This window comes from Paroedura picta, chromosome 11 (genome assembly GCF_049243985.1).
Source record: "Paroedura picta isolate Pp20150507F chromosome 11, Ppicta_v3.0, whole genome shotgun sequence".
Lineage (NCBI taxonomy): Eukaryota > Metazoa > Chordata > Lepidosauria > Squamata > Gekkonidae > Paroedura > Paroedura picta.
Genome location: NC_135379.1, coordinates 14,640,630 through 14,659,291, shown reverse-complemented (window position 1 = coordinate 14,659,291; position 18,662 = coordinate 14,640,630). Strand labels below are relative to the sequence as shown.

Below are 18,662 nucleotides of genomic sequence, written 5' to 3'. Positions count from 1 at the left end.
TTGAGGGTCATGCTTTTTCTTTAGAAGAGGAGAGGAGGGGAAATTGAGAGACAGTAGAAAGTATTTATTCTCCACCCAATCTCTGTGCCCAAGTCAGAAAAGAGTCTGATTCAGTATCAAGCAGCTTAACAAGTTCATTGTGAATCCCTGGAGTGGAGGGTGGAGAATGTTCTCTGTTACTCCAGATCTTTGGCTTGTTCTATTCCCCACCTGGCATTGGGGTTTATTCTCTGTCTTCACCCATCCTTGGTTACACCAAGTTGTTGTATTTTTGTTTTCTGCCAGTGCAGGTGCTTGACCAAAGATTATGAGAAACGCCCAACAGTGAGTGACCTGTTGCAGCATGAATTTGTGAAGCAGGTCGAGGGGAAGGAAAATATCCTGCAAATGCAGCTGATGGAATTCATTGATGTGCATCAGCAAATGGGAATCACAGAAAAAGCGAGGTACTCTCCCCCCCCCCCCCTGCATGTAGGAAAAAAGGACATGTTCAAAACTGTTTCATTTATGCTGTCAAAATGTGTCAAAGAGGCATAGAATGTGCCCCACCTCATAGACGCCTCTTTGGGATCTTTTTTTTATTTTTACTGATGCCCCCATCTGAGCATTTCTTTGGCCCAGGCTTGGGCAAGCCTAACAAATCACTCCTTGCCCTCTCCTAAATTGAATCAGTATATGGATCTGAATTCAACCCTGCCGTCACTCAAACCAGGGGCTGCATTGGATCTTGCTTCTCAGTTCCCTTACAGCAGCCCACAGGGTGATGCTCAGGACATGGTGATGTTCACCCATGGCACCTACTGAGCTTTTCAGAAAATGGATAGGAACATGGTAAAGCAGGGCTAGTAATTGGCTGTTGTCAGTTACATCACATTGAGCAGTGGTATATAGAATGAATGAATGAATGAATGAATGAATGAATGAATGAATGAATGAATGAATGAATGAATGAATGAATGAATGAATGAGTAGAGTTTTCTACTGGAGAAACAGGAAGACTGGTAAGCACCTGGGCTTTCCTCAGTCAGTAATGCAGTTCCATTTCCCCCTTCCGGCTTCCCAGACAGTGCAAAGTATTCCCTTTGACTCCACCTCCTAGGGCAGCCATTTTGAGGTGGTGCTCACTGCCTCCTCTCAAAATTCCAGAGTTGTTCACTGGTCCCCCAAAGGTTGGGGATCCCTGCTTTAGAAGCATCTGTCTTAGTGTCCAGAAAATAATGGATGCAGTATTTCTAAGGTTTCAAAAATGTTAAAGTTTGGGGATGCATAATGTAGAATGGTGTGCTGTCATTGGACATAACCAGGAACTGGTGTCATTATCTCTTGCAAGAGGGACCAGGGCAGGCCTGGACATACTGTGTTCTTCCAAACCAAATCAGCCATTTACTGTGACTTGCCATGTGCTTTATGCATCGCGTTTTCCAGTTCCAAGAAGATCTTTCCTAGTGGGGCAGCCAAGGCTACTTGGTCACAGATCTGGGCTAGGCAATCATCTGTAGGAACCTTGCTAGTATACCAAATGAGCCCTGTCCAGAGGAGAGGGAGTGAGATATAAATTTGATAAATAAATAAATCAGTTACTTTGCATGTGAAAGAAAATATATGGGCAGACATACGTGGGCTTTGTCTTTTCTCCGTTGCACCAATGTAATCTGTACATAATGGAGAAGGCATTGTAGAAATCGCCAAAGTGTTTTGGCTCAGCGTCAGAATTTCTGAAACAGCTTCATCAATGTGCCATACTGGATGTGAGGCTTATTTGATGGTTAGCACTGATGTATTCTGCCTTGCTTCAAGGTAAAATATAATAGATCCTTTAAAAAATGAAAAATAGGATTTACAAGTGAGGGTGGTTTTTTTGTTGTTGTTGTTGACATTATCAATTGTTAGTGTCACTTTTCCCCCATAGCAAATGAGCTGCATAGAGAAATCTTATTAAAATCTGGAGCATTTTTTCCCCTATTGATATTTGTGGCAGCTTAATGTCTTTTTGCAGTCTGCCAGTAAGATCAGGGGGAGGGGGGGATATGCTGTGTTCTTTTTATACTCTGCAATTCATCTCATAAGGATGATTCTGTGCCTTCCCAGAAATGAAATCTCTGGCTAGCGTGGCGGAAAAACCCTTTAAGGTCTGTCAGGGCCTGGGATATAGAACTCCTCGCGGAAAGAAGGCCACGCTGGGTCATTGGCCGGGTGATGGGGAGCAAGCCGAGCGCTTAAGGCAGGAGTTCAAGCTAGTCAGTCAAGTTCATGTGAGCAGCGCGCTTGAAGGCCTTTCTAAACAATACCCTCTGCCTGTTGCTATTTTGGGGTTACAGAAGATTTAAATATCTGTCTTTCCTCCAGGATTCAGGGGTGTTTCATTTTTTTCAAACAGATTACCAATGAGAAAATATTACAGAATACATTTTTCCACAATCCCTCTGCCCTATTTAATGTCGTAGCACTAGCAGTAGGACTAAGGTGCCACCAGCAATTGGTGGAAAAGGGAGGGATTGGGGGTGCAGAGTCATTTCAGTGAATAGCCAGAAGTGACATGACATGAACGTGACACTCTAGGTTTTAGCTTTACCATCGAGTTTTGTTCAAATCCTAGAATGGATATTCACCAGAATTAACATCGCACCTCTGGCATAACACTACTTTCCCCCCTCCCCTGCCGCCACCTGACAAGTGGGTGGGCAATGGAGAAGGAACCCAGAAGGCCTTTCATTGGGAGATCTGGTCTCCTGGAGTCAAACTAGCAATAGTATTGGCAGCATCATAAAGAAATGTATGATGAAGCCTAAAATCCACGCCCCGTTAGAATGCTACATTACAAAGAACAGATTTTACAAAGAACAAAGGCACAGTTATGAATGGTGTGTGTAATTGTGCAAGTATGAGGAGCGCTTATTGGACAAATTGTAATGACCTTCGGCCACAGGCTATAAACCTCTGACCGAACCTGATTGGACATTGCAAGCGACTGCACTAGAGAGGAGCAAAAACAGTCACCCTTTTCCATTCTGCAGGCTTTTAAAAAACAGTTTTGAAATGGTTGTTGCTGAGATGCATGCTCTCTGGCCTCCCATTCCAATTTAAGATTCCTTGGAAATTAAAGCGACTGATACCAGTAAGCTGACTACCTTCCTCCTACCAAAATGGCCACGTATTCAGGGATCTTTAGGAAAAGACAGGGCTTTAAAGCTTGTGCAGTCCCTGTCCCTCCAGCACTGGTGGTGGCAAGCTGTGAAAGCTTGCTCTGCACTCCAAATTTGACATCTGTGCATCTTTGCTTATGTGTGTAACTATGCTAGGCATGGGGAGGAATGTGGACTCGCATCCAACCAGGAAATCTCCCTTGCTCTGTTTCTCGAATTCTGCTTCTGTAAACTACTTTTGGCATTTGATTTCTCCAGACACTTTGAGGTCATTTTTCACACCCTCAAGGGCTAAAGCTGAACTCGCTGACTACTGCCCCCCCCCCACTCTGACACAGAACTGTGGCCTTCAGTCTATGCTTGGGGTGGCCCTGTATTTCCTCTTGGCACAGAAGTCCACATCTGTACCACACTGCCTAATTTGTTCTCCCCCCTCTCTGGGTTCCATGTGCAGAAGAGAACTGCTTGTCCCTCTCTTCTTTGAACTGAGGTTGTAATTCCAGCAGAAACACCTGCTGGTTTTCTTTTGTATCGGTGTTCAGGTAGTGCTTGCCATGCAAAGCCTGTTCTTTTGATGTTCAGTGTGTCCCCAAAAGGTCCCCGTGCGTTTCAGAATGCTGCCTTTTATTCCTTTATCCACAAATCACCCATAGAGAAGCGTTTTGCCTGCCCTCACATGCTCCAGTGCATAGCAATTAGGTGACTCAAAGTGACACTCAAGCAGGGGCTATTCCATCAAGCATTATCTGGCAAGATCAGCTTGTCTCCTGTTGTCTCATCTGCTTACTTGTGTTTGCCAATCCAGGAAGAAGTGTAGCAAAGCTTGTGGTTTGGTACCTCATCCATTTAGGTTTTGCAACAATGATTTCTCCCCCTGACAGTGAAACACACACACACACAGAAACACAAAGCCAGCCATGCAGGCCTTTGGATGGAACTCACAGGAAGACCTGGGAAATGCTATAGCACAGAGAAAGCATGTTGTTCAATGAAAATTTACAAGGGTGCCAAACCAGGATAGTGTGTGAAGTTAGGTTTTCAGACCAGGACAGGGCATGCCCTGGTCCAAACCCCTACCTAACTATTGTTAAATGTTCTTGGGTCATGTCTGGGTCTGCCACAGGGAATTTCAGTTAGAAGTAAACAATTTGGGACTCAGTTTAAGCACAGAGGGGGCTCCATCTGGATTGGGATTGCAAAACAAGGCTTCCTGAGCCTCCCCCCGTGCTGTTTTCCCTATCCAAAATGATTGCAGGGATGCAGATTCTGCATTGCTCTAGGCTAGCCAAACAATGCAGTGGGGCAGTCCCAATCCGAACAAGGACCCACACATTACACAGTTTCCCAGAAGGCAGTGCACAGCTCACATCTGGTTGAAGGTCATCTAAGGAGACCCAGTCATGACCAGGTAATGATAACTGGGCTCTGGATCATGAAACTTACTGCGTAATATTGGGCCAGCCACTCTCTTGGCCTACCTCATAGTGAATCGTGCCGTTTTTCAGGTTATTCTGGAAGCCGTCGAAAATCACTTCTCTGCACTTGACAATCGTGTCTAAAAGAGCTCTGGCAGCCTCGCTTTGCTTTGACGGAAAGGAGGTGGGGAGGGGAGGAACTGAGCGGAGAGAAGGATCGTCTTGAGTCATCTTGTCGTCAACCCAGGTTGTCGTCAACCCTTTGAGGCTGTGCATGGTGGTGAAGCTGGAGATCCGATGCAAATATTAGGATTTGTTTCATAGAATGAAATGGGGCTGGAGAATCTGTGGATATGATGTGCTGACAATGCCCAGGAGTAGAATGGTACAAAGGACTTCATCCACTAACGTCAACTGAGAGGCATTCTCTTGGGGCTAAGGCAGCAAAGCAGTGCAGCTTCCCTTGAAGGCATCCGTGCCCTTTGACAATAAAGCCGGCAGAATGCTTTTGAGCCGTGCTCACATCTGTCTTTGCCATGCGGATTGCATGGCAGAGACTATCAGGGCTTCCATAAACCAATCCTCGTAGAGACTTGGTAGAGTTCCCTCAAAAGGTTCTTTATGTTGCTGTGTGACGAGAAGAGAAGGGCCAACAGGCGTAGCAAGGAAAGGAACTCAGGGCTGATCTTTGATGCTAGCGATGGCACTTTGCTACGAGGACCCTTCCCTGGACTCAAGTTTTCTTTATACCGCTATGTAATATCTGACATTCTGTCCTCCTTTCAATTCCATTTTGTCGAAACTGTAATAGTCAATACATTAATTGCCTGCAAGGAATCCTGCTCGAATCTCCCGTATTGCAGCATCTTTAGGCCAGGCTTTTAGAATCAGTTCCTTGTTTTTAACGAAACTGAGTAACCTTGTTTGAGTTTTAATTTTATTACTTTTTATTTCCTTACTTGCATTGCTCATTATGCCAATAAAGGCATTTGTATCTGTATCAAGAGGCTGAGAAGAACTGCTGGTGAGGGTGCTGGGCAAAGAGCTTGGGGGAAGGAACTGGAGCTGGAGGAAAGCACGACCAATGAAGGAAGAGGATCCAGCCTTCTAAAGTTCTAGAAAGAAAATACAGGCCAAGAAAATGTAGGGGATTCTCTTTGGCTGTTTCCAAATGGCTTCATTTTCAAGGAGGGGCATCCAAACAATGTCATCTTTTAACTGTCTTCTTTGCATGTTTCCCACATACTCTGCATGCTCTTTCTGAGCCCTGCTTCATGATTATCTTATTGGAAAGAGGCGTGTCCGATCCCCTTATCGCACAGTCTGTATGGGAAGGTGTTCATTCTCAAAGCTCCCGCCCCGACTGATGCGGTTTTGCTGCCATCAGCTCTGTGTGTTTTCCGCACCAGACAGCTGGAGTCATTTTTTTTTAAACCGTACTTTTCAAAAAGCCCTTGGAAAGACTTCCAGTTGCAGGGAAAATAGCATCTATGAAGAGCTGATGGCAGGAAATTATGTAGGACCCCCCCCCCATGGGAAGCCCCCCTGCCAGTGTGCATGCCGTTGCATTTGCAACAGCTATGAAAACAGCAGGCGGTGTTCTTGCCGTGTGGAAGCAGCTGAAGAGTCTTGGCTTCTTTCCCTTCTTCTGAACTGGATCATATACAAAACCTGTGGGCTTCACGTGATTATCCTAGGAACACCACGTCCCTGTATGCAGTAGCATGGCAGGAATCCCCTAGAATGTAATGATTTAGCACCAGATGTGGGGAAAGTTGATTTGACGCAAGGTCTTTGACTTTTCCTTGGGTGATGAAGAAAGCAGACAGTGAGAGTGTCAATTCATAAATCTGTCATTCCTGGATGGTGGACATATGCAGATTTCTTCAAGGTCACCCAGTTGGTCGGGCAAGCGTAGAAAAGAAGACGACCTTCCTGCATTGCTTTGCCATACAAATTGTCTCCAAAATATAGATTTGTTTGAAGGGCAGGCATCATTTGCCCTTACAGATCACCCACAGCCCTATACAAATACTTTACAGCAGGGGTAGTCCAACTGCAGCCCTCCAGATGTCCATGGACTACAATTCCCATGAACCCCTGCCAGCGTTTGCAAACGCTGGCAGGGGTTCATGGGAATTGTAGTCCATGGACATCTGGAGGGCCGCAGTTGGACTACCCCTGCTTTACAGTGTCCGTGAAGACGTACTTCGGATGCAGAGCTTTTCCAGCCTGTGCCATAATCCGTGACCTTTACATGAGATGGAAATAGCCCTGCAGCCTTTCTCACGCTATTGGTGTGAATGTGTGTTAGATTTTGCCCTTGCAAAATTGAAGGACTAGGAACTAACTGAAAGGGGTGTGTACGGAAAGACAACAGTAGGGCTCCCAATTGATCAGACCAGCAAGCAAGCCAAATGGGGTATCCAACAAGGAGTGGGAGGGATACCCATCAAGATGATGTTCATTCTCGGATTTAAGTGGGTCTGTCTCGAGTGTTTTTCTCACAAGCTGTTTAAGAACACCCCCCTCCCCCAAAAAGACACTGTAGTAATTTTTACTGTAGGTCAATTTTACTATGTGACCTAGACACAAGTGGTAACGTGGTGTGCACCAGGCTCTTGAAGGGATATGTGATTAGCCTGTGTTAACTGCAGGCAAAAATAGCATGTAAACTACCCTAAATCCTTTAGGATTATGAGATTCTGGTGTGGCAGTCTGTGCTGGCCAGTTTGCTGACCACAGGCGGGAAGGGGAGAAAGAAAGGCCCATGTCCTGAGCTGCCCGGGAGCCGTACTGGAACTCCTTAGGAGGTACATTATGCCTTCTAATTGTGAACCTGACGGTTGCGTGGATCAGAGGAGCAGAGAAATTATGCCACCTGGGGACAAGGTACAGATTCCTGCATACTCGTGGAAACCTCTGAAAAAAATATATGCAAAAGATTCCAAAAAATCACCCAGCTGCCCATTAGGAACCGTGGGACACTAAAGGCAATTGAGAAGAAAAAGAAAAACAGGGCCTGCACTGCTTGCTTCCAAAATTGCACCTGTGCTTCAGGCTACAGATATCAGTTTCTCTGGAGAAAATGCCAGATTAGGAGGGTGGACTCTGGGGCATCACAACCCCGTGAATGCCTCCCTCTCTCCGCACTTCATCCTCCCCCAGCTCCATCCCAAAATCTGAGGGATTTCCTGGTTCAGTGTTGGCAACCCTAGTTTGGCTTGCTTCAGCCTCTAGCATCTGCAAGTGTGTGTGGGGGACTGAGAGTCTGTTGTAGGGCTGTCTCAATGCATGGGCATGTTGGGTAGTTGTCCGGGGGCTCCACGAGTATAGGGACCCCATGCTAATCTATGTAATCTAACTCTTTTTGGTCCTGGCACCAACCTGGTGGATTGTGTTCCCGGGAGAGCTAAGGGCCCTGTCAGAGCTTTCAACATTCCGCAGGGCCTGCAAGACGGAGCTCTTCCGCCAGGCATTTGGTTGAGGCCGGGCTAGGAAGACCTGCTCCCTCCCTGTGTGGGTCTCTTATAGCCGCCAGGACATGTCTGCAGCTGCACTCTGGGGAATTTGCAACTGCTAATTCTGGGGGCCGGAAGGAATACGGTCTAGTGGTTTCATCCTGTTTTTGTTTTTGCTGCCATCATGGGTTTTTCCTGAGGTTTTGATTATCTTATGGATTTTTAGATTAATGTAAACTGCCACAAGCCGGTGTTTCTGGGAGTGGCAGTATAAAAATTTGAAAATAATAATGATAATGATAATGATAATAATGTATATGTTGATACTTTATGATATATGAATGGACAGGCTGTCTTGATCAATCTTTGCTGTACAGCATGTTTTAAAACATTTAACCCTGATTTTGTTGGCGGCATTGATAAATATAAGCTTAATCTTATCGATAATTTACATTTTTATTCCTGTAAGTGGTTGTGTAGTGCACTGCTTTGTCGGGGCCCTCTAACGCTGTTCTGATGGCCCTGGTCTGCAGTTGTGGTTTACATCTCTGGCCTGCATTGCTTTCAGTCCTCCTCCCTCTGTCCCAGATTCTACAAGCTTTTAAGGACTCTGATCCCTTTGAGAGTCTGGGGAGCGACATTCATTCAGGTCAGAGTAACAGTCCTCCCTCCATCCTAACTAATCACCTTCAGGAGTCTTGCGGGGGAGGGCATAGATCCATCACATGTTTGTCTTGTCCTTCATCCAAGGAGCTCAGGACAGTATATTTGATTCTCTCCTCTTCATCTACTCTATGAGACAGATTAGGCCTTTGAAGTCAGGCCTTCAAAGACCTAGCTTAACACTTTAACCATTCGACCACATGGTCTCTTCCCAACTGTCTTTAAGTAACCTGGTCTGGGGAATAAAGGAAGGGTTGGGGTATGGCATAAAATGCATAGCCCAAAGCCCAATTAGTACACACATACAAATCCCAATTCTTACTTAAGGAGAAGTGAGGCAAGAAGGCCTCTTTCCCCATCCAGGGATAGAAGAACAGCTTCCTGCTAAGCCATCAGTGCTAAAGAGCAATTGTTTTAGTCCCCTAGACGTCAGGGGTTCAGAGCAAGAAGCTACTACTCTTGGTCAACTATCTGGGACGATGGTACTATTGGGAGACGAGGCTATCCCAGGAGTCTCTGTCTTTACTATTCCTCATTGACCCTCTAATTGTCTTTTCTATACTGGTCACCATTGGGCCATATAGCAGTTACATGGCTGCCGTGCATCACTAAATAGCTCTAGAATGGTGAAAGCCATACATCCATGTGCAAAGGATACTTGGCTGTGGAATCAGAATGTGTGTAGCTGTGTTGCGTAGCAGTTAGACTAGAGTGTTGGACTAGGATCTGGGGGGCCCAGGTTAAAATCCCCATTTTGCCACACAAGCTTCTTGAATGATCTTGGGCTGTTCACATACTCTTAACCTAACCTACCTCACAGGGTTGCTATGAGGATACAGTGAAAGCCAAAATAATGTAAGTCACTTTGGTTCCTCTTTGGTGGTGGTGGGGTATAAATGAAGTAAATAAATTTTAAAATTCCAATCCCCTGTCTTTTTCCTTTTGTTTAGCTACCCCCATTTTGGATTGAGTTGAAACAGTGTGGTGATTCCTTTAAGACTGTTATCTCTTGGGGCTTGCATCGACCTCTGGGAATTATAAGCCCTTGGGGATTTCTTACTGTGGGAAAAGCTTCCCTTCTTTCTTTCCCTCTCCATTTTTGTTTGTTTGTTTATTGCAGATTTGAGCGTATTCATACCAAGAAGGGGAATTATAACAGACCTCCTGTGGCAAATCAAGAAGATGTGGATGATTTGGCCATGTTGGAAGTACTAGATGAGGTAAGGCACCTGACCCAAAATGGTTGCCTATCTCTGGTGTAAGATGTCTTCAGCTTGGAAGCTGAAGGTACCAAGACCAATATCAGATCAAGTCAACTGAAAGCCTTCAAGATGACCTTTCCCGTTCATGGCATGCAGGAGGTCCTTCATACTGTCAAAATTTCGAATAACAGGAAATTCTTCCCTCTTTGTTTCCAAAAAAATAGAACACGGTAACAGAGCAACTGCAAAAGAACTACTCCAGGAACCAGATATATGCCTACGTGGGAGATATTCTCATTGCGATCAATCCTTTCCGAAACTTAGACCTTTATTCAACAAAGGTGTGAAAATTAATTTTTTTCTACACGTTATGTTTTAGCAGGTACCTGTACCATAGTCACATAGGAGTAAAGCAGCAATACTTCTCTAGCTGCACAAAGTCACTAGTGTCATAGCCCATCCTTATCTCAAAAGACCTGGCTGTTTGGTTCACTGGATCCTGATGGGCTTGGCCCAACCATATTTGATGCAAGTGTAGAAGCCTGCGTTACAGGACCATCCCAACTGCTATGTCTAGTAAACTCAGTGGATTTAGATGGCGTCAAGCCGCTGGCAAGGGAGCAACTGCGAGCCGTGGTACGCGCGGCTCGCAGTTGCTCCCTTTTCGCCAAGGCGGGAATCGGAGAGGCCAATTGGCAGGCGCAAAGCGCCTGCCAATTGGCCCCGCCGATGGTCTGTCCAGAGGAAGGGGCCAATCGGCACCCTTCCTTATCCCGGACAGAGCCCGCCCTAACTCCTCCCCCAAAGCCCTTACGCCTTTATTTAGTCAGGGTTAGGATTGTGAACCGCCGTGAGACCTTTTGGCGAATGGTGGTATATAAATCCAATTATAAATAAATAAATAAACATATTTACTACTTACCCACACCGTGCAGAGTTCCATTTCTTGATATTAGGGCATTTCAGTTACCCTTAAAACGGAAGAAGAAGAAGAAGAGTTGGTTCTTATATGCCGCTTTTCCCTACCCGAAGGAGGCTCAAAGCGGCTTACAGTTGCCTTCCCATTCCTCTCCCCACAACAGGCACCCTGTGGGGTGGGTGAGGCTGAGAGAGCCCTGATATCACTGCCCGGTCAGAACAGTTTTATCAATGCTGTGGCGATCCCAAGGTCACCCAGCTGGCAGCATGTGGGGGAGTGCAGAATCGAACCCGGCATGCCAGATTAGAAGTACGCACTCCTAACCACTACACCAAACTGGAAGGATCTTGGTTGACATTTACTGACATTCTGGCCTGAGCACCATTATAGACTGTAGGGTAAGTCATGCGTGTCACTCAGCCGTCAAAGCTGTGACAAGGGCTACAAAGGCCATTCAAAATGAAGGGTTCAGTGGTGAACAAAAAGGAAGAAGGAACCCCCTTACATGGGGCGCTGTTTTGTCTAGGATCAACACTGCCTAGCCACTGGTATGACCTTACTAGGCTAAAACTAGTCAAATATGGTTAGAAACACAAGAAAACACAACGGTATGACATAAAGGAATGATACAAATAATCTTTCTGTGCTCTCTTCTTCAGCATTCCAAGCTGTACATCGGGGCCAAACGGACAGCCAATCCCCCTCATATTTTTGCTGTGGCTGACATTGCATACCAGTCCATGGTCACCTACAACTCAGATCAGGTACTGGCGCTGATCTGGGAAGTCCACTTTGATATTTCTCTTCTGTGTAGAACGATGCTTATCGTGGACTCTCTTCTGTTCTTGCCTTCAGTGTATTGTCATTTCTGGAGAAAGCGGAGCAGGGAAGACCCAGAGTGCCCATCTTCTGGTTCAGCAGCTTACTATTCTTGGGAGGGTATGTTTTAGACAAAGACTGCTCCTAGCTCTGTTTTAGATTTTCCTTTTGCCTCCACTTATCCTTCTCCAGTTCAAAGTAATGGTATCACTGGCAGTCATGACTGGTGCTAAGGAAACTCCAGGTCAGATGCCTACTCAGAGGCACAATTTCAGCAGGCCAGACTGAAATTACAGAGTGGCATCTTTTGCTACACAAGCTTCACGCCTCCCAGATTTCTAGGAAAGCTCTATTGCCTATGCGCAGACAGGGTGGATCTCTCCACTAATCCATCATGTACAGTCCAGAAGCCAGGACACCAGCTGGATAACATAATATAGATGGGTATGTCCTTCGACATATGAGACCCCTGAATGAGATGGGTCACTGTGTTCTGTGGGCAGAGGAGGATTCAAATAATTGTGAACTTCTCATGCTTTCTATAGTTTGTCATGAGAGAGGTTATTGTGATCCCTGACTAAGAAAATGGTCACAAGTGTATTGCACTGAAAAAGAATGATTTTATCCAAGCAATTCTGAGAAACGTTTGTATTTGCAGGACCACTTTTCCCTGTATGTTCTCCAAAGATCTTTAAAATCTGGTAACTGAAATCTGCTCAGTATCCCTAGTCCCAAGGACATCATACTTGCCTCAACCAGGGCCAGGGCTTTTTCGGTCCTACCTCCAGCCTGTTGGTACAGTCTACTGCAGGGGTGGGCAACTGTGGCCCTCCTGATGTTCATGGACTACAATTCCCACGAGCCCCTGCCAGCCAATGCTGGTAGAGCTCATGGGAATTGTAGTCCATGAACATCTGGAGGGCCACAGTTGCTCACCCCTGGTCTACTGAATGAAATCAGAGTTCTGTGGGACTTTAATCAGGGCTTGTAAGTAAGATAATCAGGCAATTCAGTGTTTAATGTCTGATTCTAACATTTTAAAATCTATTAATTCAAATTCCTAAGCTCGTATTTTATTTTACCTGTATAATTTATATTGTTGTGAGCCACCCTGAATCCTTGGAAAGAGGGTGGCAAATAAATGTAACAATATATAAAACTGCATTTTTTGAAAGCTTCTGGCTTTTTTAATGTAGGCTAATAACAGGACACTTCAAGAAAAGATTCTTCAAGTCAACAATCTTGTGGAGGCTTTTGGAAATGCGGGCACTATAATTAATGACAATTCCAGCCGATTTGGGAAGTATCTAGAAATGAAGTTCGCTTCCAGCGGAACTGTTGTGAGCGCTCAGATTTCAGAGTATCTCCTAGAAAAGTCCAGAGTCATCCATCAGGCTGTGTAAGTAAAAGGGGGAACAGTGGGTCACTTCCAAAGAAGAGAGAGGATGGGCGGTACAAGGTAAATGGTGGGGGGGGGGAGGACGGGACTATGTCTGCCTATTCTGCTTCTTGGGCTGCTAGACATCTACATATTAGTTACAGAAGTTATGTAAAGTTGTTGTGCATAAGCCTGTCTCACATATGGACCCACCAGGTATCTACATTTGTTTAGGGTTTCTAAGTAGAAATTCAGATGTAGTCCAGCTGAGTTGATAATTTACTGGATTTTCAGTGAGTGAATGACCCCCTCAGTTGGACTGCATCTGAATTTCTACTTATGAGCTCTACCCAGATGTTTTATTTGATGTGTGTCCAGAAGTGAGACAGTGTTCTGGGGAAGCATAGTGTTGCTCTCTTATCTCGTATAGGTATCAAGTCAGTTGGCAAAGAAGGGTGTAGCTCTGTTTAGGACAGCCCTGCTGAGTGCTTATTAATTCATGTAGATAAGCCATACATTTTGCCATGCAAGCAAATATCAGCACTAACGCCCTGCTGAATAGTATCACAGCAGTAGGGACTGGACGTCCTTGGTACTGTTTTGATTTCATTGTAGTACCTGCCAGATTAACTTTTTGTTATTTCAGTGGTGAAAAGAACTTCCATATTTTTTACTACATCTATGCTGGTTTGGCCGAGAAGAAGAAACTAGCACATTATAAATTACCAGAAAATAAGCCTCCCAGGTAACATTCTGTTTCTATTGTGTTTCTGTTGCTGTCCTGTTGAGTGTTTTCACATGAACCCAAGTCAATATATAATTGGGATCTCTTGCCTAGAATGAACCTTTTACACCGTGGACTAAAGATTTGTTCTGCGCCTGCTTTGAATTTTCACTTTCTTGCTCCCTCCGTCCCTTTAGGTACCTGCAGAACGATCTGCTTAGAATGGTGCAAGATTTCATGAACAATAGTTTCTATAAGTCCCAATTTGAATTAATTGAGCAGTGCTTCAAAGTGATTGGCTTTACGATGGAGGTGAGTTCTGGCATTTGTAGCTTCTACTTCAATAAAAAGGGTCGTCATGTATTTGCAATGAAAGGAGCAAGCAGAAAGTGGAGGGAAAGTGCTGCTGGGAATAAACATACTGGACAGATGTAGCCATATTTAACACTTACTGGAAAAGGGCATGAAAAATGTCAGCTCCAGGGCATGTAACCAAGGGTCATAACAAAAGTCAACACAATCTTTTCAGAAATGCCCAGAATAATTTTATAACTTTGTACATTGTGATATTTCCTTTCCTTTCCTTTTTTGTTTGTTTTGAAGCCCCAATCCCAGCCTAGATGTATTACAGTGTTTGGCTGGTCTCACCACATGTGCCTGCATTCAGCCTGTGAAGTTATTCTTACATTCCCCCACCCCCCAACCCCCGTGTAAACAGCACAGCACCCAGTGATGGTACAGCCATTGGATTTCCAGACTCAACTCTCAGCCATAAGCTCTCTGCATGACCTTGCCCAGACACCCCCTCTCTCAGCCTCACATTCCTCATGAGCTTTCATGACGATAAAATGGCAGAAGACAGAACTGAATACAGCTCTGCGATAAAAATGCAATAGAGAAATCTGCCACTCCCACTGTAAATATCTTTCTTTTCTTTTTTACAAATTCCCATCAAATAAATATCATGGGAATGGACCTACTGTGTAGTCCTAAGAACTCACGTTCTTTCAAGTCCTCATCAGAGCCAGTTTGGTGTAGTGATTAGGAGTGCGGAGTTCTAATCTGGCAAGCCGGGTTTGATTCTGCACTCCCACCACATGCAGCCAGCTGGGCGACCTTGGGCTCGCCATGGCACTAATAAAGCTGTTCTGACCCTCACACCCTCCAGGCTAATGACTGGCCACTTTCAGAGGGGGGGTCCATATGATCATATCACCTGACAAATGTTGAACAAATTTAACAAATACAAATTTATTAACTCCCGCCGATATGGGAAAACCCTTCCAGGGCTGTCAAAAAAACCCAGGGTTTCATGAGACCTTGGTTGAGAAAGCCTGGCTTAGATGGTGTAATGTCTTTGGAGTCATTAGTCCTGTCTCCCTGGCTATTAAATAATAAAGATTCTAAAGCTGTGAATAGTTCTCTAGGAGTAACAAAGTGGCATTAGCTTCTGAGTTAACCTGGACCATTTACCTAGACAGGGTTGAGACACCTGAATCTGTTGCATTTATTCTACAGCTCAGCCTGGGAGTCCCTTCAGTGTTCCGTATGGTCATGGCTTTCAATCATGTCATCTTCCATCTAAATATTTTCTCATTCGAAGCGTACTGTAAAAAGGGAGTTTGTAGCAAATTGGATGCAGCCCAGTAGTAAAATGCTGATTCCCGGCTCCCGCTTTCAATATTGAAATGAGGAAGGGTTATAATGCTGCTTGCAGCCTGAGGCACCTATTACAAGAGTATAATTGCCTTATTTTTTGTGCACCTGTCTTTCAGGAACTAGGGAGCGTGTACAGCATACTTGCTGCCATTTTAAATGTTGGTAACATTGAATTCTCATCAGTGGTAACTGAGCACATGATTGACAAGAGCATCATTTCCAATCCTACGCCTCTTGAGAACTGTGAGTTTCCTGTCCTTTTACACATAATTAAATGCCTCGTGTGCTTAAATGAACTGTCTAGTTAATTATGAACCGTGGAGTTATCTGCATGTCCAAGAAATTGTGGGTCATGGCCTGTGAAACGCCAAACAGCCTGGATCCAGCAGATCTTTGTATGTCCTTGCTTCTGGCTCTCCACCTGCTGATGTTCAGCAGATAGGAACCTGCCTTAAAATCCAACTATTGGAGTTCAATTTGTGAGGTCTCTGTCCTGGTCCCCAAAACCTTGACATTTTCTTTCAAGGGGAAGCCTTTCTATATCCCTCCCTGTCTGAAATTAGGCAATTGCAGAACAAAGACTGAAGGCTGAAGCATACCTCAAGTGGGAGATCTGTGATGGGACCTCCCCAATATTTTCCTTAGCATTAAAAACCAACAGTCAGAAACCTCAATTTCAGCTGGAACCAAATGATGATAAAATAAATGCCAAATACACTGAATGTGTTGTGCCCACAGAGTTAAGGTTACTTTGACAAAGTGCGTATTTGAATAATAAAGCAAATGTTTTGAATGTCCCACCTTGGACATTCTAAGCTGTCCTGGCTTTCTAACAGTTTAAAGGTGGAGGGGGGGAATAAATATTGGGAAATATGTGAATTTCCCAATATTTATGAGATTGGCTGTGGTCACCTCTTGGTTGGCTGTGGTCATCTTGCTAGCCCATGGGTGACAAGGTCACTCCGACCTTTCATGAGATGCTGTGCAGCTTGTAGAGTGCTGTGGGGTGCTATTAGAAGAAACACAATTTCTATATAGATATAATATATAGATATAAACACTATATTATTCAATAGAGGTTGAATTTCCCAATTTGGATTTTCATGATATTTACATTTAAAGGACAACCATTGAAGAAAATTTCCATTTGAAAAAAGGGACATGCCTAGAAACCATTCTGGTTGGATCCTACGTGATAATAAACAAACAAGAATGAAGAACCCTTTATTTTATTCTGTAATAATTTTAGTAACATCAACAGTAGCCTTGGGATAGGTTTTCTCTTTCTCTTATTGTGGTTGTGACTGTTGCTTGAGTCATATGCTCTGACGTAGCTTTGAAACTTTACATTGACTCTTACTGTGCATCTGCTAAAACCCCCCTCGTGTGAATAGCATTGGCAGGCAGTATCAGCAGGCAGGACCGGTCAAATGGCTGCTCCTGACATAGAATCACAGAATCATAGAACCATAGAGTTGGAAGGGGCCATACAGGCCATCTAGTCCAACCCCCTGCTCAACGCAGGATCAGCCCTAAGCATCCTAAAGCATCCAAGAAAAGTGTGTATCCAACCTTTGCTTGAAGACTGCCAGTGAGGGGGAGCTCACCACCTCCTTAGGCAGCCTATTCCACTGCTGAACTACTCTGACTGTGAACATTTTTTTCCTGATATCTAGCCTATATCGTTGTACTTGAAGTTTAAACCCATTACTAACATCAGACAGTCTTTAGCCAACAGGCAACATCGCCTTCTAGCTACCGAAACCCTGTCTAATCCAGTTGTTGGCAGACCTCCATGGATCACATACAAGGATCATTGTAGGCTGCTACCAATTATATTCTGTTTTATGCCCCGGCTGGGTTTTTGTTTTGTTTTTTAAATCTTATTTTTATGATGCTTTGTGGGTTTTATATATTTTATAGTAGGAGCTGCCTTAAGCAGGTTGTCTGGCAAGGCAGCATATAAAGGTAAAGGTAAAGGTATCCCCTGTGCAAGCACCGAGTCATATCTGACCCTTGGGGTGACGCCCTCCGGCGTTTTCATGGCAGACTCAATACGGGGTGGTTTGCCAGTGCCTTCCCCAGTCATTACCGTTTACCCCCCAGCAAGCTGGGTACTCATTTTACCGACCTCGGAAGGATGGAAGGCTGAGTCAACCTTGAGCCGGCTGCTGGGATTGAACTCCCAGCCTCATGGGCAAAGCTTTCAGACGGCTGCCTTACCACTCTGCGCCACAAGAGGCTCTTTAGGCAGCATATAAATATTCTAAATCCATATATTTTTTTAAAATCTTATTCTGCATTGATTCTTACATTCACTGCCAACTGCATCCATGCTGGCAGAGGGACCCATGAATAGCTATCCTCTTGTAAGGATTGATTCAAATGGGTAGCCGTGTTGGTCTGAAGTAGCACAATAAAATCAGAGTCCTGTAGCACCTTTAAGGTCAACAAAGATTTATTCAAGGCGTGAACTGTCGAGTGCAAGCACCTTTCGTCAGAAAAAGGGTGTCTGACGAAGGGTGCTTGCACTCGAAAGCTCACGCCTTGAATAAACCTTTGTTGGTCTTAAAGGTGCTACTGGACTCTGATTTTATTGTAAGGATTGTATTTCAGAACATCTTAGATTTCTAGTACCGGATGGCACATCCATTCTAGAGCTGCACGGGGACTCCTGCCTTTGAATTTCTGTGGGGTAATCCTATAAGTGGCAATCATTCAGTTCATTGGTAAATTTTTGTCTGCACATCCTGTGGCCAGTTAGAGAACGTCCCTCTTGCTGTGGCATGTAGTGTCAGCACAAGAAGGTGTACTAAAAACCCAAGTACTATTTGTGCCCCCTGATTTTGTTCACCCTGACCCACGGCGTTGAAGCATAGCACAACCTTATGAAGCCTCGTCCGTAGGAATTGCTTCTTTCCTTAAGGAACTGGAGTGAGATCCGAACGTGGGGTCGCTTCTTTGTTTTCCAGCTGCGTCCTTGCTGTGCATTCAGGCGGATGAACTGCAAGACGCTCTCACCTCGCATTGTGTGGTGACCCGAGGGGAAACCATCATACGCCCCAATACGATGGAAAAGGCCACAGACGTAAGGGATGCCACCGCCAAAGCCCTCTACGGGCGTCTCTTCAGCTGGATAGTCAATCGTATCAACGTGCTGCTCAAGCCAGATACGGGGTTAAGGTAAGGTTTTTGCTTTAAAGTATTGGCAGGCCAACAATTTGGGGCACAGGTTAGCCAATGAAAACTCATTGTAACTTGAGTTACTGGCACAGGGAA

General features: G+C 44.8%; 1 protein-coding gene across 5 annotated transcripts in view; it reads left to right on the top strand.

Moving 5' to 3' along the window:
- MYO3A (myosin IIIA) overlaps positions 1 to 18,662 on the top strand; it is a 134,717-nt gene that overhangs the window by 66,107 nt on the left and 49,948 nt on the right. For all 5 annotated transcript variants that reach the window (XM_077303418.1, XM_077303417.1, XM_077303421.1 and 2 more), the window contains 10 exons: positions 291 to 446; positions 9,803 to 9,902; positions 10,109 to 10,225; positions 11,463 to 11,567; positions 11,659 to 11,742; positions 12,819 to 13,021; positions 13,647 to 13,745; positions 13,922 to 14,036; positions 15,500 to 15,626; positions 18,356 to 18,566. In XM_077303418.1, coding sequence (XP_077159533.1) covers positions 291 to 446; positions 9,803 to 9,902; positions 10,109 to 10,225; positions 11,463 to 11,567; positions 11,659 to 11,742; positions 12,819 to 13,021; positions 13,647 to 13,745; positions 13,922 to 14,036; positions 15,500 to 15,626; positions 18,356 to 18,566 — 1,317 coding nt within the window. The remainder of the gene's footprint in view (positions 1 to 290; positions 447 to 9,802; positions 9,903 to 10,108; positions 10,226 to 11,462; positions 11,568 to 11,658; positions 11,743 to 12,818; positions 13,022 to 13,646; positions 13,746 to 13,921; positions 14,037 to 15,499; positions 15,627 to 18,355; positions 18,567 to 18,662) is intronic.